Here is a 21,478-nt window from a genome sequence, read left to right as displayed (position 1 = left end):
CCTGTTTTAGGAAACAACACATGTGCATAGCCAAAATGGTCAGACCGACCCTATGTTTTGTATTTGATGCATCTAATGAGCGTGTGCTGATATCACTAAAGTGAGGGTGATGTCACTAAAGTGAGGGTGAGCAGGAGGAGCTGTGACATCGCCTATTGTGACTGATGGATTCAGCCTTATATAGAGGTGTTACCTCTCATTGTTACCCTGCCTCTGATGATAAGGAGCCTGCTGAAAACTCTTCCTGAAATGACAGGAATTAAGAGTCTAAAAAAGATACAGTGGCCAGGGTGAAAACTACAAGTTTTTATTTTTTTCTTTAGCCCATATGCACATAGTGATGTGTAAAAAAAACAAAAAAAACAACTGGAAGCTTTACTACCCCTCTCCACCGGTCCCGTGTTATATCTCTGCCACTGACCCCAAACTTTATCATTTGGCTGCAGCTGTGTTGTCATGTTGACAGTGGAGATGAGCGAAACCAAACTTTAAAGTTTGGGGTTCGTGCTGAGAGAGCGAGAGAAAATTTTCTGGCTCCAAAGTTCAGGTCCCCACAGATTGCAATGAGGTTCAGGTTCATGTTCAAGTTTGGACTAAAGTTCAGATCGTTTATAGGAATCTGAACTTCTATGGGTCCGCTCATCCCAAGCTGATAGCAGTGCAGCAAGTCCTTCAACTCAGCAGCTTGTGCCGTTTAGATCTGGGATTGGCAGCATCAGTTGACTGCTACGGCCGAACAACAAAGACCACGGCAGCGTAGGAATGCATCCACCAGACCTACAAGTTTGGAGCTTTTGATGAAAATTCTGAGAGTTTGTTCTTCGTAATCTTCTATAAAAAAATAAAATATAAATTGTGTGCAGATGTCAGTGGTTAGCACAGCAGCCTTGCAGTGCTGGGGTCCTGGGTTCAAACCCCACCAAGGACAACATCTGCAAAGAGTTTGTATGTTCTCTCCGTGTTTGCGTGGGTTTCCTCCGGGTACTCTGGTTTCCTCCCACATTCCAAAGACATACTGATAGGGAATTTAGATTGTGAGCCTTAACGGGGACAGCGATGATAATGTGTGCAACCTGTAAAGCGCTGCGGAATATGTTATCGCTATATAAAAAATAAAGATTATTATTATAATGCAAGGGTGGGGAATCCTTTTTCTGCCAAGGGCCATTTGGACATTTATACCATCCTTCGGGGGACGTACAAACTCTGCCCACAAAGTACATCCTGACTCTTTTACTGGTTTCAGGACGTAATCTTTCATTGCATGCCCTTCAGTAGTGAACACTGCATGTGTGTGGTAACAGAGCAAGAAGAAATTAATGAGCTGGTTGTAATCAAAATACACTTCCCTGCCCAAGAATGTGGTCCCTGAGAATCTGCTCGGGGGTCTGATAAAAGGTCATCGAGGGACGTAAATGGCCCTGGGGCCTGAGGTTCCCCGCTGCTGCTCTAATGGAGTGGTTTGATTTAGCTTTTTAGTACATCATATTATAAAGGTCAGCAGAATTATAAATGCAGCTCTGCTCTGGACGACTAAGTTAGTATCACTACAAGAAAAGTTAAGCAATGGATTTATGTAGTTACTTAACAAATAGTTAATTCTGTCTATAAACTGTAAACTAGTGGTCAAAGAGTGGCCTGAGGGTTTATTTTGTTTGTATTTTTTTTTCAACAAATTTAGATCAATTATTGCTACGGATACACGTACTTACAAGTTAATGACACTGAAAAGCTGCAGCCAAACATCTCACATCCACTGCAAACTAATCATAACTCCTGTCTATCCTACGACGGAAGACTTGCGGCTATATTCATCAGTCCTGATTGGCTCAATTCACACTGCAATTATAGCAATTGGGAAAGTTCCTCATCCATATACCAAAAGTATCCCTAAGCCCTCAATCATCCTCATCTTCCTTCCCCTAAGGTGAAGAAAAAGGGCGAGGAGGCCTATTTGAAGGAGGACTCGGCACTAGGTATCATAGTAAAAAAAAAAAATCCTGTTTGTTTTTTCACATAAAAATGGGTGGCTTCTAAGGCCATGTTCACACGTGTCGAATTTGCACATGCAACACATATTTAAAGGAGTTGTCCACAATCTCTTACGAATGTCCCCAAAGTACTGCCTAAAAAAAAGAATGTAGCCATCACCAGACAGAGGCCGCTCCTCTGCTCTGAAGCCATTTGTCCCCGACAGTCCCACTATTTGGACAACTTCTTCTCATACCCCTCACTTGGCCATGATAACATGATAAAGCCTATACTCCCCTCCCATGGCGGTGTGTCAGCACTCATGCGGTGTTATGACATGTGACGTCGGCACCCAATCAGCGCTGACGTCACTGTTCCCACCTCCGGACGTTTTGAACAGAAAGGAAAAGCTGGGAATCCGCTTCAGTGTGGACTTCCTCCTCATATTCAAAACGTCTAGAGGTGGAGAAGTGACGCCAGTGCTGATTGGGCGCCAGCGTCACAACAACCGCACGAGAGCCCCAAGGAGAGCAAGTGACGACACTGTGGTATCAGTGCCAGCACGGGAGGTGAGTATAGGCTTTATTATATTATCGGGGCCAAACATTTCAGTCAAGAAGGGGTTGTCCTAGTAGTGGACAACCCATTTAAACAGTCAAGTGAATGATGCAACGGATTGACTGCCACCTTCACAATTTCGTCAAGAGTGTGACAAGATTGTCAGAGGACATAGGACTCAGTGCGAATCCTTAGGGGCATTCATAAGGGGTTTCATTAAGTGGGCAACCCTCTTTATAGTGTTACGATCTGCAGATCCATATTCAACGGGGCTAATCGGTATCGTGCTGACCAGTCGGCTTTTCTATGCATTATTTGGAAGACTTGAATATCCCCTTACCCCAATGCTTACCTCCTATAACTGATCTCTCCTTGTTTGGTTTTACTCCAATCTTCTTAACCTCAGTCAATTTATTTTCCCAGTCCAGGATAATTGCAGCCTTCTCCTCGGCAGTGAAGTTCCCCGTATGTGCGTGCTTTTGTGCAATGTGCCTTCTGATACTGCTCTCCTTCAGTACGGTTAGAGAGGAGCTACAATACATACAGACCACGCTCCCCCGTACCCCATTGAAGTCCATCAGGTATTCCGAGCGCCAACGTGTTTGGTACATGTTGCTTAGGGTAAGATTTCTACTGTTAGCCCGGGCCACACTAACCTCCCAAACTGTGGGGTCAACCCCTGCAGGTGACTGGGAGGCATCAATGCTGGCCGAGGGTGTTTGATTCTGGCTATCTGTTGGAGTGACCTTGGGTGCGATAACTCGATAGGTTTTTGAGATCTCGGCAGTAGAAGTGGAGGGTTTGGGTTTTGTGGCCTGCAGGATAGCATGCTCTGGGAGAACAGAAACCCGGGTTATAATGATAGGTGTTGGAGCTTTCACTGAAAAAGAAGTGTAAAAGTTACTTGTCAGGTCACTAACATTCATTATTATTCTATAACTGATGAATTTTACCGGTATTACAGACATTTCTAATAATTTCAACACTCCCCCCCACAAAAAATAAACATATAGGTATTAATCACAAAAGAAAATATTATCCATATACTCACTTTTTATCACAGGAAGTCCAATTCCCAACACAGTAGGTGCTTGTGGCATTGGTGTAACCTTTATTATCCGCGTTTCTGTCACCTTTGGCTGCGCTTTTCCTCCTTCCCCCATTTTTGCTGTAACCTGTATCTTTTCAGCTTGGACATGATTTACAATCTCGGTCTTTTCGGTTTTATTCATGCTCACATCAGCATACAGATGATCCTCTAGTTTCACAGTTATTTCTCTGTCCACATTTTCTACTTCATTTGATACTTCTTGCTCCTCTTCCAGCTTTACTTCTTGATCTTTTGGTGTATCCAGGTCCAGTTCCTCGATTTCCATTATATCCAGTTCCTCTATTTTAATCATGTCTTCATCCAGCAGCTGGCCCTCCATAGTGTTCCCATTCTCTTCCTCTAATAAATGAGCCTCCTTTGCATTCGTCTTCTTTTCCTCCTGCTGATGGTCCTCCCTGGTCTTTTCTTCCTCCAGCAAACGGATCTCCTTAGCGTTTGGCTTTTCTTCCTCAGACAGTTCAGCTTCCTTAGGTTTTATGTTCTCTTCCTCTTGTACCTGGACCTCATGGGTGTTCTTCTTTTCTTCCTCTTGTATATGGGCCTCCTTTGCTTTCCTCTTTTCTTCTTCTTGCAGCTTTGTCTCCTCATATTTCCTTTCTTTTTCCTCTTGTAGATTGGATTCCTGTGCTTTCACCTTTTTTCCCTCCGGCAATTGGGCATTGATAGATATTTGTGGTTCCTCTAGCAGTGCAGACTCTCTGTCTTTTTCTTGTTCGTCCAACAGTTGTTTCTCTATAGGTTTTTTTTCCTCTTTAGGAAGCCTTGTCTCCTTCTCTTCCTCGAAGAATTGGCCTTTCCTAGCTCCATGTTCCTCTCTAGGTTTTTGCTTTTCTTCTAGGATCCGCAGTGACTCCAGCAGATGTTTCTTCCTTACTTTCCATTCCTCATCAGCTATTCGTTGTAAATCTTTTGCATCCCGTTCCTCTTTATCATGCCGTTGAACATCTCTAGTTATTGATTCCTCATCCTCCAAAAGCTCCATATCAGACATTTCCAGTCTCTCCTCTTCTTCCATCAACTCTGTACTACAATTGTTCGTTTTCTCTTCCCCAAATTCTATATTCTTTTCCATTAAATTAGCTGAACTTTTAGCTTTTAACTTCCTACTTTTAGGTCCTGGCTTTGCAGTCTTTTGTGCCACAGTATCACATTTTCCATCTTTTTTAGCCAATTTCTCTTTGTCATCATCCATATCTTCTTCCATCTTTGGAGTCATGTCCCCTTCCAGTTCCATCTCTGGATTCTCCTTACGATTTATCCAAGCATCTATAATCACACTTTTCTGGGAATGGCTGAACTGCAGTGACGTGGGATGACTATCCAAAATGTGATTTTTGATGTCCGTAAGACACAGACTTGGCAAGGTCATTCTACACATCATGCAATGGAGCTGGTTTCCTTGGTAGTCATAATGAATCAGAAACTCCAGTCTAAACCACCTCTGAAGGGACTCATTCATATACTGCTCCAGTTGGGTTTTATCCATTGGTGAAGACAGAGGACAGTCTGGACCCAACACTGGCCGCCATGTTCCTTTCGCCACTGGTGGCAGACGCCGTCTTTTCTTTTTTGGACCATTTTTGGCTTTCATATTCTCTGGGGGGGGGGGGGGAAATAAATAGGATACAAAATATTTAAAATAAGTAGGCAAAGTACATTTGCTTATTACAGAAGACCAACAAATTTCAAGCAACATTTTATTGAGCCGTTGCACCCCACACTACCGCTAACCATCTTCTACCTTCTCTTTTCATGTCCTACAACAATCACAGAATGGCGTGTACCCTTATGTATAATGTGTGGGTTAAATAGTGCCTTCTTCTGTCCTTCCTACAGTCATGGCCAAAAGTATTGACACCCCTGCAATTCTGTCAGATAATACTCATTTTCTTCCAGAAAATGATTGCAAACACAAATTATTTGGTATTATTATCTTCATTTGTCTTAAATGAAAAAAACACAAAAGAGAATGAAGCAAAAAGCAAAACATTGATCATTTCACACAAAACTCCAAAAATGGGCCAGACAAAAGTATTGGCACCCTCAGCCTAATACTTGGTTGCACAGCCTTTAGCCAAAATAACTGCGACCACCCGCTTCCGGTAACCATCAATGAGTTTCTTACAATGCTCTGCTGGAATTTTAGACCATTCTTCTTTGGCAAACTGCTCCAGGTCCCTGATATTTGAAGGGTGCCTTCTCCAAACTGCCATTTTTAGATCTCTGCACAGGTGTTCTATGGGATTCAGGTCTGGACTCATTGCTGGCCACCTTAGAAGTCTCCAGTGCTTTCTCTCAAACCATTTTCTAGTGCTTTTTGAAGAGTGATTGGGTCATTGTTCTGCTGGAAGACCCATGACCTCTGAGGGAGACCCAGCTTTCTCACACTGGGCCCTACATTATGCTGCAAAATTTGTTGATAGTCTTCAGACTTCATAATGCCATGCACACGGTCAAGCAGTCCAGTGCCAGAGGCAGCAAAGCAACCCCAAAACATCAGGAAACCTCCGCCATGTTTAACTGTAGGGAGCGTTTTCTTTTTTTTGAATGCCTCTTTTTTTTTCTCCTGTAAACTCTATGTTGATGCCTTTGCCCAAAAAGCTCTATTGTTATCTCATCTGACCAGAGAACATTCTTCCAAAACGTTTTAGGCTTTTTCAGGTAAGTCTTGGCAAACTCCAGCCTGGCTTTTTTATGTCTCGGGGTAAGAAGTGAGGTCTTCCTGGGTCTTCTACCATACAGTCCATTTTCATTCAGACGCCGACGGATAGAACGGGATGACAATGTTGTACCCTCGGACTGCAGGGCAGCTTGAACTTGTTTGGATGTTAGTTGAGGTTCTTTATCCAACATCCGCACAATCTTGCGTTGAAATCTCTTGTCAAGGTTTCTTTTCCATCCACATCTAGGGAGGTTAGCCACAGTGCCATGGGCTTTACACTTCTTGATGACACTGCGCACGGTAGACACAGGAACATTCAGGTCTTTGGAGATGGACTTGTAGCCTTGAGATTGCTCATGCTTCCTCACAATTTGGTTTCTCAAGTCCTCAGACAGTTCTTTGGTCTTCTTTCTTTTCTCCATGCTCAATGTGGTACACACAAGGACACAGGACAGAGGTTGAGTCAACTTTAATCCATGTCAACTGGCTGCAAGTGTGATTTAGTTATTGCTAACACCTGTTAGGTGCCACAGGTAAGTTACAGGTGCTGTTAATTACACAAATAAGAGAAGCATCACATGATTTTTCGAACGGTGCCAATACTTTTGTCCACCCCCTTTTTTATGTTTGGTGTGGAATTATATCCAATTTGGCTTTAGGACAATTCTTTTTGTGTTTTTTCATTTAAGACAAATTAAATCAAGATAATAATACCAAATAATTTGTGTTTGCTATCATTTTCAGGAAGAAAATGAGTATTATCTGACAGAATTGCAGGGGTGTCAATACTTTTGGCCATGACTGTACATTAGATAAAGAACACCTTTGCTCAACTGCTAGCTATTTATGAACAAAAATCATTATCAACCAATTAAGACTTTGCTCCCTTGCCGATTTTCTTAATTATAAAACACCATTTGAAATGTAATGAGATTACTACACATTTAAGTGAATGTCTAAGGGGCTCTCAAGAATTGTTTTTCTGTTGGGAAGAAAAATAAACTAAAAGGGGGAGAAAAAAAAACAAAACAAAAACTCTTCTCTGGTTTTTCTCTCAGAAGGGATTAGACATTATGTTGAATATGCCTGATCCATCAGGGTAAAGTCCTTGCATGATATTTGCATTCTGGGAAGGTTGCTTTGTAAATCGGACACTCTACAATAATCTAATGTGGGGGAAAAGTACCTCCCTCATTGTAATAGTCAGTATTAAGTTACCCAGTCAACAATTTCTAAGGACAACTGGCAGAATTGTGAATACAGCTCTGAGAACAACAGCAAAGCAATGTATTCACATAATATAGGATTACAAATCACAATGTTCTATGTGAACTCTGTAGCTCTTTACAATTTCCTTCTCCTTTACAAGCCACCCATTCTTCCATTAATATGATCCATTATACTTTACCCTCCTGTACACACCGATTAATCAGTTTTCACTAGCGTAAAACTAGAGTACATTCACTGCGGTGGTGCTCTGAAGATGAAAGATGCGTCAAATTCATTAAGATGTGCGTGTCGCTTGATGAAATTGGCGCAATTTACTCCAGCGCACGCTTCCGCCAGTCAGAATAAACCTAGGGCTATTGATGCTCGTCAGGAGAAGAAAAGTTAAGTGCCACCATGAATCCTGTGTTTGCCAACAGTAAAGTATTCTGAGACCATTCATGTGTGGGGGCTTCTTATCCATGAAGGGGGCTCACTTCCAATTTTGCCCAAGAACCCGGCCATGAGTAAAGAACAGAATCTAAGTCTCCTTCAACAGCAACTTTTCCCAATGATCCAGAAGTAATTTAGTGATAAACAATCTTTTTTTTTCCAGCATGGATACCATGTCACAAGGAAAAAAATGATAACTAAGCAGCTCAGTGAGCAAAACATTGACATTTTGGGTTCATGGCCAGAAAACACCCCAGATCTCAGTCCCATTGGAAACCTGTGGTCAATCCTCAAAAATCGGGTGGACAAAAAAAAAAAAAAAATCACAGAAATTGTGATGAACCCCCAAAGCACTGATAAGGCAAGAATGGGTTGTCATCAGTCAGGATTTTGCCCAGAAGCTGATAACCAGCTGCCAGGAAAGAAGGGCAGAAGTCTCGAAAAAGAAGGGTCTATGCTAGAAATATTGAGTCTTTGCATAAATTTTATATATGTGGTCAATAAAAGTTTAAAAATGTATGAAATGACGACAATTGCACTTCAGCAACTAGAGAAATATCAGACTATAAAATCTAAACACAGAAGCAGCAAATGTTGTGAAAAGCAAAATTTGCGTCAGTCTGAAAACTCTTGGCTACAACTGTTCATAAATTGTTAACTGGTTGCTACATTTCTCTTTATTAGAGGGGTGTGTCCCTACATTGCTGATCACTGATTGGATGGTATCAGACCGCCTAGGGACACACCCCTCAACCGTCATTCATAAATTTCGAGGAGGAATAACAAAGCAACGGCACAATGCAAAGAAAAAGGCGCCTCTGGCCAACTCTGAAATTTGGAGTCAAATTGTATTTTTATTCACCATCTGGAGCCCTGAATATTTGATTTTTGCAATTACAAGAAAACCTCTGTGAGATGACTACCCAAAACTGCATTGAAAAATGGGGTCTGCCAGAGGGGCAATGCTCTCAAAGGACATGGACGATAATTTGCCACATGAAGAAATCTGGATGAAAATTTTTTTTTTTCTATTGTTAAATAATTATTAAAAGAACAGAACTTTGGAAGTTACTGAAAGAAACCAGGCAAACATTCACAACTGGCACAGAATTACCTGCCATGTGCTCCTCACTTCCAGCAAGTGTCTGAGCATCGACGCACAGGTGCGCGTCCCAGCTACCAATGATGATCTCCTTCTCACAAGGAGTCCAATAGAGGGAATAGGGGTGCTTCTGGCGTATGTGTCGCTTGATGGTGCTGAGTTTTAAAGTGGCCAAAGAACTGCCACAAACCATACAGATCATACTATGGCAGCGGGGATTATGGTCCATCAAATATTCTAGTCTCCAGTAGTTATGGTAGTAACGCCTGTGGTCTTTTCCAGGGATTCGGCTATTTCCTGGCCTGGAAGCCTTTTCTTCACAGGCCTCTTGCACGGCTACTCCTCCGACGTTGTTTCGCCCCTGACTACTACTATCTGGTGAACTCCAATCAACAGAACCTGGGAAAAGCCCGCCAGGAAATGAATCAGACGGTTCTGGATACATGGCATCTATTGAGCTTGCATAACTTGTATCTAAAAAACAGTAATATAAAAATAAAAAAAAAATCATGAAAATTCATGAGACCAAAAAAAAAAAAAAAAAAAAAAAAAAGACAAGGTATCTCTACAAAGAGAAACTGAAAAATTATTTTGTATTTTAAGTAACCTAAGAAACACACATTTTGAAAACCAGTACATTAATATTTGCCTGAGTGAAAAAAGAAAACCCTTTCGAAAGCGACCACTACATGATTTGCTTTGTTCGGTCTGGTGCTCACATATTGTGCCTTACATGATACAATTAGAAAATATATATTAGCTCAACGTCTCTGATCGAAAATTGTTTTTCTAGATATCGGAAAAGTCTTATATGATTTTTTTTTTTAAATTATATTAAAAAGGGGGAATGCTGAGTTAATATGGGGTGGGGGTCACATTTATTCATTAGTCAGGTCCATGTATAGACTGCAATGCATTGGGTGACGGCGGGTCTCTCAACCAGAACCTACAGCTTCATATAGTGGTGTTTGCAGGTTTGTGAATCCTTCAGAATTTTCATTATTTCGGCATGAATTTGACCTAAAACTATATCAATATTTCACACAAGTCAAAAAAGTAGATGAAGAGAACTAAATCAAACAAATGAGTAAAAAAATTACTTTATCATTTTTTTATTGAGTAGAAAAAGTATGGTATGAAAAAAGGAGATTTCCGAGGTCTTCAGAAGAGGAGTTGATGATGCTAACCAGGCTGGAAAAGGTTACAAAACCATCTCTAAAGAGTTTGGACTCCATAAATCCAAAGGCAGACTATGAATAAATGGAGGAATTTCAAGACAATTAATACCTTTCTAAGGAGTGGTGAACCAACATTGATCACTCCAAGAGCAAGGCAAATAATAGTCCACAAGGTCACAAAGGAAACCAAGAATTACTATAAGCAACTAAAGGCCTCTCTTACATTAGCTAATGTTAATGTTCATGAATTTATCACCAAGAAAACAATGATGTGCATTGCAGGATTGCAAGCAGACCATCCCTACTCTTCAAAAAGAACTATGCTGCCCATCTGCAGTTTGCTGAATGTCATTGGAACATTGTTTTATTTTTAGATGGATGAAAACAAAATAGAGTATTTTGGATTACATGGGAAGTGTTATGTTTAGAGAAAGAAAACCACTGCATTACAGCATAAAAACTCATACCATCTGTGAAATATGGGGGGTGGTAGTGTCATGGCTTGGGCTTGTTTTGCTGCATCTGGGCAAAGACTTCTGCCTTCATTAATGCAACAATGAATTCTGAATTTGATCAGCAAATTCTAAAAAGAAAACGACAGGATATCTGTCTATGAGCTGAATCTCAAGAGAACACGGTTCATGCAGAAAGACGACCCAAAGCACACAAGTCTTTGTGCAAAAGAATGGTTAAGTAATAAAGTTCAAGTAATGGAATGGCCAAAACAAAGTTTAATCCCGTGAAAGGAGCTGAAGTGAGCAATTCATGGGAAACAACAACCCAATATAATAAAAGTTGAAGCTGTTTTGTATGGAGGAAGGAGCCAAGTCCACGTGAAGGACAAATCAACAACTTCCAGAAATTTTTACATGCAATTATTTCTGCTCAAGTGGTCACACCAGATACTGAAAGCAAAGGTTCACATCATTTTGCCACTCACATATGCGATATTGGATTCTTTTTCTCTATTATTCTTTACTCTTTTGTTTGATCTGTTCTTTATTTTAATCAACTTTCAGGACTTGCTTGAAAACAGATAGCTGGGAATCACTGTTTGAGTTGAAAAAGGTCCAGTGATGTCGAGCTGATCTCCTGGAACGGATCTGGTGCAACATTTCAGGCAAAAAGAGAGTGTAGTCGAAGGAGGGCCCCAAAGTTGCCAAGGAAGTGGCTACTTGCTTGTGCGGGTCGCTCTTTCTTCTACACATTGGCTGGTTTGCCTGAAACATTGCACCACGTGAACTACATTGAGGCAAATTGCATCAATCTAAATGTGTGCTGCCTTACTTTTGTAAACCAGCATGGAAGCCACAAAAATCACATAGGTGCTATTGTTTGCCGCCCAAGGCAAGGGCTTCACAGTGACAATGGCTGTGCAATATGAAGATCATGGAGATGTGTCGTCCCATCTATTAATGTTTATGGAGTCAAATTATGATCTAACGCAAAAAAAATCTAACATGATTGGATTTTTTTCCCCTTGGATTTATGAGACCTCTCCTCCGAAATTTAAATTTGCAGTTTGCATGCAACTTGTCTGGGATTTGGTAGTTTCTTTACAGTGAAATTGCATCTTTTAAAATGGTCAAATGACAGCAAGTCGCTCAAATTATTTTGGCCGTACAACTTGCAGCTAGAGTTCCAAGACAATTTTTGGATGTGGTGAATTGTTTAATGACTCAACGTGTGAGCTCAAGGTTTCACCATACTGAAAAAAAGTTGGGAGCAACATATGATGGCTTCCCTACTCATGAGAGACCAAATACTACCATGGAGCCATAGCCACATGTAGCTAATGCGTTTTGGTACAAGTGCAAACTGGAACATCATGTGTTTAACCACAAAACAGGGGTTATCCTGCAAAAAGTATGCAACTTAAAAGAAGCATTACAAAAAAAAAAAAAAACCATGGCAAAACTTTTCACTGCATTGATTTTAGCCATCTTAACTCGGGGCACGAAACATTCAATGGTCCAGGCAGCTAATGTGCCTGGGAATCTGTTAGTGGCACTTTTTGGCATCTTTTCTTTTGAAATGTACAAAACTTAAAAAAATGTCAACCTGCCTCTGAAGCGCTACGGTCACTGGCTAATTTATTCATGCATATTCAAAAGTAGGCCATTAACCAATATATTGTGAATTTCCATTTTGTAATGCCTTTAATTTTAGATCAATGTAAAGTATTTTAGTGTCTGTTAAAAAAAGAACTAACAACTAAAAAAAGAACTAACAACTAAAAAAAAAATTTGCCACATGGAAATCATTGTGATTGCTATAACCTATGCAATCTCAGTATTTATTAAGACTTGAAAATGAAAATAATGCAAATCATGCATGTGGTTTTAATGTCAATTAACCCCTTAAGCCCCGAGGGTGGTTTGCACGTTAATGACCGGGCCAATTTTTACAATTCTGACCACTGTCCCTTTATGAGGTTATAACTCTGGAACGCTTTAACGGATCTTGGCGATTCTGACATTGTTTTCTCGAGACATATTGTACTTCATGATAGCGGTAAAATTTATTTGATATTACCTGCGTTTATTTGTGAAAAAAAATGGAAATTAGGCGAAAATTTCGCAATTTTCCAACTTTGAATTTTTATGCCCCTAAATCACAGAGATATGTCACACAAAATACTTAATAAATAACATTTCCCACATGTCTACTTTACATCAGCACAATTTTGGAAACAAATTTTTTTTTGTTAGGGAGTTATAAGGGTTAAGAGTTGACCAGCAATTTCTCATTTTTACAACACCATTTTTTTAGGGACTACATCACATGTGAAGTCATTTTGAAGGGTCTATATGATAGAAAATACCCAAGTGTGACACCATTCTAAAAACTGCACTCCTCAAGGTGCTCAAAACCACATTCAAGAAGTTTATTAACGCTTCTAGTGATTCACAGGAATTTTTGGAATGTTTAAAAAAAAAAATAAACATTTCATTTTTTTTTTTCACACAAAATTTCCTTCAGCTCCAATTTGTTTTATTTTACCAAGGGTAACAGGAGAAAATGGACCCCAAAAGTTGTTGTACAATTTGTCCTGAGTACGCTGATACACCATATGTGGGGGTAAACCACTGTTTGGGCGCATGGCAGAGCTCGGAAGGGAAGGAGCGCCATTTGACTTTTCAATGCAAAATTGGCTGGAATTGAGATGGGACGCCATGTTGCATTCGGAGAGCCACTAATGTGCCTAAACATTGAAACCCCCCACAAGTGACACCATTTTGGAAAGTAGACCCCCTAAGGAACTTATCTAGATGTGTGGTGAGCACTTTGACCCACCCAGTGCTTCACAGAAGTTTATAATTTAGAGCCGTAAAAATAAAATATAAAATATTTTTTCACAAAATGAACTTTTCGCCCCCAATTTTTTATTTTCCCAAGGGTACCAGAAGAAATTGTACCCCAAAAGTTGTTGTGCAATTTGTCCTGATTATGCCGATACCCCATATGTGGAGGTAAACCACTGTTGGGTGCATGGCAGAGCTCGGAAGGGAAGGAGCGCCGTTGACTTTTCAATGCAAAATTGGCTGGAATTAAGATGGGGCGCCATGTTGCATTTGGAGAGCCCCTGATGTGCCTAAACATTGAAACCCCCCACAAGTTACACCATTTTGGAAAGAAGACCCCCTAAGGATCTTATCTAGATGTGTTGTGAGAGCTTTGAACCCCCAAGTGTTTTATGACGCAGAACCGTGAAAATAAAAATTCTTTTTTTTTTTCACAAAAATTCTTTTTTAGCCCCCAGTTTTGTATTTTGCCAAGGGTAACAGGAGAAATTGGACCCCAAAAGTTGTTGTGCAATTTGTCTTGAGTACGCTGATGCCCCATATGTAGTGGGTAACCACCATTTGGGCGCATGGCACAGCTCAGAAGGGAAGGAGTGCCATTTGGAATGCAGACTTAGATGGAATTGTCTGCAGGCATCACATTACGTTTGCAGAGCCCCTAATGTACCTAAACAGTAGAAACGCCCACAAGTGACACCATATTGGAAACTAGACCCCCCAAGGAACTTATCTAGATGTGTGGTGAGAACTTTGAACCCCCAAGTGTTTCACTACAGTTAATAACGCAGAGCCGTGAAAATAAAAAATCATTTTTTTTTCCACAAAAATTATCTTTTAACACCCAGTTTTGTATTTTCCCAAGGGTAACAGGAGAAATTGGTTCCCAAAAGTTGCTGTCCAATTTGTCTTGAGTACGCCGATACCCCATATGTTGGGGTAAACCCCTGTTTTGGCGCATGGGAGAGCTCGGAAGGGAAGGAGCACTGTTTTACTTTTTCAACGCAGAATTGGCTGGAATTGAGATCGGACGCCATGTCGCGTTTGGAGAGCCCCTGATGTGCCTAAACAGTGGAAACCCCCAATTCTAACTGAAACCCTAATCCAAACACACCCCTAACCACACCTCTAACCCTGACACACCCCTAACCTTAATCACAACCGTAAATGTAATCCAAACCCTAACCCTAACGGGAAAATGGAAATAAATACATTTTTTTAATTTTTTTATGTTTCCCTAACTAAGGGGGTGATGAAGGGGGGTTTGATTTACTTTTATAGCGTGCTTTTTAGCGGATTTTTATGACTGGCAGCCATTACACACTAAGACGCTTTTTATTGCAAAAATTTTTTTTTGCGCTACCACATTTTGAGAGCTATAATTTTTCCATATTTTGGTCCACAGAGTCATGTGAGGTCTTGTTTTTTGCGGGACGAATTGACGTTTTTATTGGTAAAATTTTCGGGCATGTGAAATTTTTTGATCGCTTTTTATTCCGATTTTTGTGAGGCAGAATTACCAAACACCAGCTATTCATGAATTTCTTTTGGGGGGGGGGGGGGGGGGAGAGGGGGCACGTTTATACCGTTCCGCGTTTGGTAAAATTGATAAAGCAGTTTTATTCTTCGGGTCAGTACAATTACAGCGATACCTTATTTATATCATTTTTTTTTATGTTTGGCGCTTTTATACGATAAAAACTATTTTATAGAAAACCTAATTATTTTTGCATCTCTTTACTCTGAGGACTATAACTTTATTTTTTCGTTGATGATGCTGTATGGCGGCTCGTTTTTTGCGGGACAAGATGACGTTTTCAACGGTACCATGGTTATTTATATCCTTTTTATCGCGTGCTATTCCACTTTTTGTTCGGCGGTATGATAATAAAGCGTTGTTTTTTGCCTCTTTTTTTTTTACGGTGTTCACTGACGGGGTTAACTAGTGGGACAGTTTTATAGGTCGGATCGTTACAGACGCGGCGATACTAAATATGTGTACTTTTATTGGTTTTTTTTAATTTAGATAAAGGAATGTATTTATTGGAACAATATTTTTTTATTATTATTTATTTATGTTTTTTTTTTACACATGTAAATATTTTTACTTTCTTACTTTGCACCAGGGGGGGACATCACAGTAAAGTGACAGATCGCTGATCTGACACTTTGCTGTGCACTGTGTCAGATCAGCAATCACACAGCACAGCAGGAAGGCTTCCCAGCGCCTGCTCTGAGCAGGCGCTGGTAAGCCACCTCCCTGCAGGGCACCGGATGCAGCCCCGTGGCCATTTTGGATCCGGGGCCTGAAGGGAGGAGGCACTTGGTACAAGGTGAGCACATCGCCTTGTACCGAGGGTCTCAGGGAAGCCCGCAGGGAGCTCCCTCCCTGAGCGATGCTTCCCTATGCCCCTGGAACACTGCGATCATGTTTGATCGCAGTGTGCCGGGGGTTAATGCGCCGGGAGCGGTCCATGACCGCTCCTGGCACATAGTGCCGGATGTCAGATGCGATAGTCAGCTGACACCCGGCCGCGCTCCCCCTGTGAGCGCGGCCGATCGCTATGACGTACTATCCCGTCCCTGGGAATTAGGTCCCAGGTCACCTTGACGGGATAGTACGTCAAATGGGATTAAGGGGTTAATGAAGTTTTGATCCCTTAGTGACCGGACAAAATTTTGGGAATCTGACCAGTGTCACTTTGTGTGTTAAATCTGGAAGGCTTCAACATATCCCAGTGATTTTGAGATTTTTTTTTCGTGGCACATTATAGTTTATGATGATGGTAAATTTAGGTCGATATGTTTTGTGTTTATTTACAAAAAATATCAGAAATTTAACAAATGTAAAAAAAATGTGCAATTTTCAAACTTGGAATGATTATCCCTTTAATCAAGATGGTCATAACAGAAAAACATTAATAAATAACATTTCCCACATGTCGGCTTTACATCAGCACCATTTGTAAAATGTTATTTTATTTTGTTAGCATTTTAGAAGGTTTAAAAATGTAGCAGTATTTTTTCATTTTTTAAAGGAAATTTACAAAAATATATATTTTTTTAAGGACCTATCCAGGTTTGAAGTGACTTTGAGAGTCCAATATATTGGAAAACCTCCAAAAGTTATACCATTTTGCACACAGCACCACCCAACATATTGAAAACTGCTGTCAGGTAGTTTATTAACCCTTCAGGTTATTTTCAGGAATTAATGCAAAGTGACATGACAGGAATGAAAAAGTGTATTTTACCACCGAAGGCCGGGGTCACACTAGCGAGTTTTACGGACGTATGAGAAGCGCAAAAACAACGCATTGCACACGGACCAATGATTCTCGATGGGGCAGCTCCTATCTGCCATATATTTCTCTGCCGTATTTTACAGGCGTAGAAAATCACAGCATGCTGCGTTTGTCAGCGTATTGCGCAAAAAATCCGCCAATGAAAGTCAATGGGGGCGAGCAAAATACGGATTACGCACGGACCATCAGTGTGACTTGCGAGAAATACGCAGCGGTGTTCTATAGAAAAGCCGGAAATTCAGTGCGGTGATTGCCACGACCAATCAGCGACTTGGATTTCCATGACAGACAGAGGCCGCGACCAATGAATATCCGTGACAGAAAGACGGAAGTGACCCTAAGACAATTATATAGTAAATATATATCTATATATATGTATATATGTCAGTGAGACACATATATCTACTATATAATTGTCTAAGGGTCACTTCTGTCTGTCCTTTCTGTCGCGGATAATCATTGGTCGCTGCCTCTGTCTGTCATGGAAATCCAAGTCGCTGATTGGTCGTGGCAAAACGCCCACGACCAATCAGCGACGGGCACAGTCTGGCGGCAACATTGCAATGAGCTTGTAAATACAAACTTTGCAACGGATCTCTGAGGGATTTTTCATTTTATTGCTTACAGCTTGTTGTGTAAGTTACCTGCCACCTTGCACAGCCTATCAGAGGTGGACGCTTTCCTAGGCTAAGCGTACGTGCAAGCTTGGCTGTCAATCTTCTGGAATGCACGGTCCCCCAACAAGAAGGGGGCAGAGGGCCAGTGCACTCCTGAAGAAAGAAGATGAGCACAGCCCTTTAATGAGATTCACCTGTGCAGCACGAACCATGGCCCAATCACTACACATAAATAAACCCTACACTGTTAAGGCTCCCGTACTTTGTTGAAGGGATTGTCCGGCCTTAGGCTACAAGTCTGCAGTCACTCTACTGTCAGGTTCAGGGAATGGGCAGTCATTTAACCATAAGCTTACTTCCGGCCACATTCCAACTAGTTGTGTCCGGCCTCACTCATTGCACTTGCATTGAACGCAACTGTGCACGTCTAGTCGGCAGGTGACCACATGTATGCAAATCATATACTTGCGGAAGTTACGGTCACACGCCAAATCACTGAAGACTCCTCACAGCGCACACGATGAGAGGATTCACAAGTCTGCAGTCACATAGAGTGACTGCACACTTGTAGCCCAAAGCCGGGCAACCCTTTTAATGCCCATTAATAGGGGCTAATTTTGGCCCATTATCGAGCACTTACCGTTCTATTATTATATACTGCCTACATATAAAGCTGCTCAGCGTTTACTTACTGTCCTGTTTACATGGACAACTAGTACTGACGGGAACGCAATGATCGCTAATATGATTGCTCTGTCCCCAGACAGTATTATATTATCGGCAGCACATCTCCTGTTTACACCGGGCGATGTGCTGCCGAGACCAAGGATTTTTATGCCTTTTATGCAGCATAAATGATAGTTCACCCAATGAGCAAGTGTTTTTCTCGTTTATCGGGCGATTGCTGGCGTGCTTACGCTTGCCGATAATTGTAGACAACTATTTGTACAAACAATTATCATCTAAATTGGCCCTTTGCAGAATTAAGAGGCGCCATCCAGTGACTGTACCCACAACTCTGCTTCCTAGGTGTTATTTTACTGCCAGAATTCATTTTTAGCCAATGGCGGCACTTTATGATTATTGACATTAATTACAAAACTATGGAAACTACAAAGGGGCCGAGGCTGACGGCACCGAGGGCTGCGTGCAAATCATGGTCTGCCAGGCACAGCTCTTCACTTTTATTACCGCCTGTACCTGCGGCCGGAGCGCGGTCCTATTCATTGGGAAACATGACAGGACTCATGCACACGTTGCTTATTTTTTTCCTTGCAGATTTAAGTCAGCAGCACGTCAGTTCTTGCAGCTTTTTACAGCAGATTTCACCCATACAAACGAGTGGGGGGAAAAAGAATCTACACCAAAAAAAAAACAACACATATTGTACGATACCATTTTCCTGGCAAGAAATGCAGAAAAAAAATAATCTGTGTGCACATCTTAGTAAATTAAGTACTCAAAAAACTCTCTCTCTCTTATGGCACTTTTTGGGACGGACTAAACTGCATATTGGGATTATGGGATGATGGGCTGCAATACTAGACTCCACCACTAGATGGCAGCACATTTTACAAATGCAGCCCAGGAAATGACTTCTTGTAATATAGCAAGAAGGGAATTCAATGGAAATACTTAAATGAATCAGAACATCCACAGGGCTGGATTAAAGTTTAATAATAGAACCAGGGAAAAAAGATTGTAACTATATGGGATTATGTGTAGAATATCGGGTTACACACGCCTGGTGATATATCTCATCAACATCTCATAGGAATATGAGTATAACTATTGTTCTGTATGGGGATTATGGGTGAAATATCACAAATACACATGCCCAGGAACATACTTCATCTACTTCAGGAAATATGTTCCTGGGCATGTGTATTTGTGATATTTCACCCATAATCCCCATACAGATCAATAGATATACCCATATTCCTATCAGAAGTAGATGAAGTATGTTCCTGGGCATGTGTATTTGTGATATTTCACCCATAATCCCCATACAGAACAATAGTTATACCCATATTCCTATGAGATGTTGATGAGATATATCACCAGGCGTGTGTAACCCGATATTCTACACATAATCCCATATAGTTACAATCTTTTTTCCCTGGTTCTATTATTAAACTTTAATCCAGCCCTGTGGATGTTCTGATTCATTTAAGTATTTCCATTGAATTCCCTTCTTGCTATATTACAAGAAGTCATTTCCTGGGCTGCATTTGTAAAATGTGCTGCCATCTAGTGTTGGAATCTAGTATTGCAGCCCATCATCCCATCATCCCATAATCCCAATATGCAGTTTAGTCCGTCCCCACTTTTTTAAAGAAAAACTAAAAATCACACACAAAAAAAGAGTTTATAGCACATTTTATAATTCCCCATTAAATGCCAACTAGCATCTGTTGTGTATTTTTTTCTGAAAAGAAAAAAAAAGTCCTTAAAAATACTGCGAAAAAAAAAATAAATACAGTACATTTTGCAGAAAAATAAATAAATGAAATAAAGCCTTTTGTGAAGACCCCCAGAGCGCGTGTTCACATGCGGCATTTTAGTGCATTTTTTGTGTTTTTTTTCTTGCTACGGGTCCCAATGGGGAAAATCTGCAGTAAAAAAAAAAAAAATTACATGCTGCTGCAAAAATGTGCCTTGTTAATAAGATGTTAAAAACTTGCACTTTTTTACGTCACTGTAAAACGAAGCATTTTTTTTTCCTCTTCCGGAAAATAATTTTTTTAAAATTAATTGGTGTAAAAAAAATGCATACCAAAAAATATAAGTGCCTGACGCCTTTAGGTCATGTTCCCACTTATATTTTTTGGTATGCATTTTTTTTACACCAATTAATTCTCCCTGCTTTTTCTCCAGCCATAGAATTCTGTTTTTTAATGCAAAAAAAAAAAAAAAATCTGTAATAATAATACAACGTGTGAACAAGCACTTGGACTACAACACTGAGACATGCTGGGAGTTGTAGTCTCAGAGCTGGAGAGCAGCTTGTGTGCAATACAGAATAGTAACCTATGACCCTGTGGCACTGCACTACATGCCCCAGCATGCCCCGGTTGGAGCCTCCCCTGCAGGCAGCAGGTCACGTGTGCTCTCCCGTGTAATAACCTCCTGCGGCCAGCAGGTGTCGCCAGCGTCCCCGCCTTGCAGTTACCGCTTCGCACCGCCATGAGTCACCTCTCGCTATCCGGCTCCGCCACTCACCCCCTGCGGCCTCCTCCTTCTTTATCTCCGTTATCGGCTTGACCAGCTCCAGCTCGCCGCTCTCGGCTGGTAATTCCCCGGCCGGGCCCGTCTTGGGCCCTACCGTCACATCCGGCTCTCCTTCCTGCAGCTTGGCGCTTTCCATTTTCCTCGGGCACCGTCCGGTTTTTTTCTGGGATTTTTTTTTTTTTCCTCGTCAGCCCTGAGCGCGCGCGGTGCAGACACCAAGGGGCCCGAGGTCCACGCCGCACGCAGCCAGCACCGCACAGGAGGAGGGCGGGGCTTTCGGCCTGACGCCACGGAAGGGGCGGGGCCAACGAGCGCCGCACAGGACAGAGGGGCGGGGAGATGGCGTCATTGGCGAAAGCGGCGCGTTGTGCTGCGCCGCACAGGACTGGGGGGGCGGGGACTAGGCGTCACGTGATGCGGAGGACCTGCGAGCCGCGCCGCACAGGACGGGGGCCCAGTCAGGGCGGCGGTGCGTGGGGGAGACGTGACACCCTGGGGGCGGACACGGGCTGGGAGGCCATTATTATTATCTACCCGAAGAAACGCCCTGCTGCAGCGCGGTATATGGGGGATGCTTGTAAAAAAAAAAAATGTGCTACCAAATGCCCTGCAAAAGTGTATACTAAAAGGTGTATCCAAAAATGACGTTCTGCTAGGAGAGGCTGTGGTGCAAAAGGTTCTGGTCCCTCAGGTCTCTACGTTCTGCATCAGAATCCGCCCTCATCTTCTAATCTGACGCTGTGTTCTGCACATCTGCGGAGCTACTGGAGCGGCGCCAAAAT

General features: G+C 41.6%; 1 protein-coding gene across 2 annotated transcripts in view; it reads right to left on the bottom strand.

Annotated features, from left to right (window-relative positions):
• Positions 1-20,973, bottom strand: part of ZFTA (zinc finger translocation associated) — a 36,908-nt gene extending 15,935 nt beyond the window's left edge. Inside the window, exons 1-4 of one of the 2 annotated variants that reach the window (XM_069739685.1) lie at positions 20,688-20,973; positions 9,076-9,537; positions 3,581-5,236; positions 2,882-3,409 (exon numbers count right to left, since the gene is read on the bottom strand). In XM_069739685.1, the coding sequence (XP_069595786.1) occupies positions 2,882-3,409; positions 3,581-5,236; positions 9,076-9,537; positions 20,688-20,832 (2,791 nt within the window). In that variant the 5' untranslated portion in view covers positions 20,833-20,973. The remainder of the gene's footprint in view (positions 1-2,881; positions 3,410-3,580; positions 5,237-9,075; positions 9,538-20,687) is intronic. The other variant, XM_069739686.1, reaches the window with a different exon arrangement.
• Positions 20,974-21,478: the final 505 nt, after the last annotated feature.

Source organism: Ranitomeya imitator, chromosome 9 (assembly GCF_032444005.1).
Source record: "Ranitomeya imitator isolate aRanImi1 chromosome 9, aRanImi1.pri, whole genome shotgun sequence".
Taxonomy (NCBI): Eukaryota; Metazoa; Chordata; class Amphibia; order Anura; family Dendrobatidae; genus Ranitomeya; species Ranitomeya imitator.
Note: the sequence above shows the minus strand (reverse complement) of the source record. Positions and strands in the feature narration are given on the sequence as shown.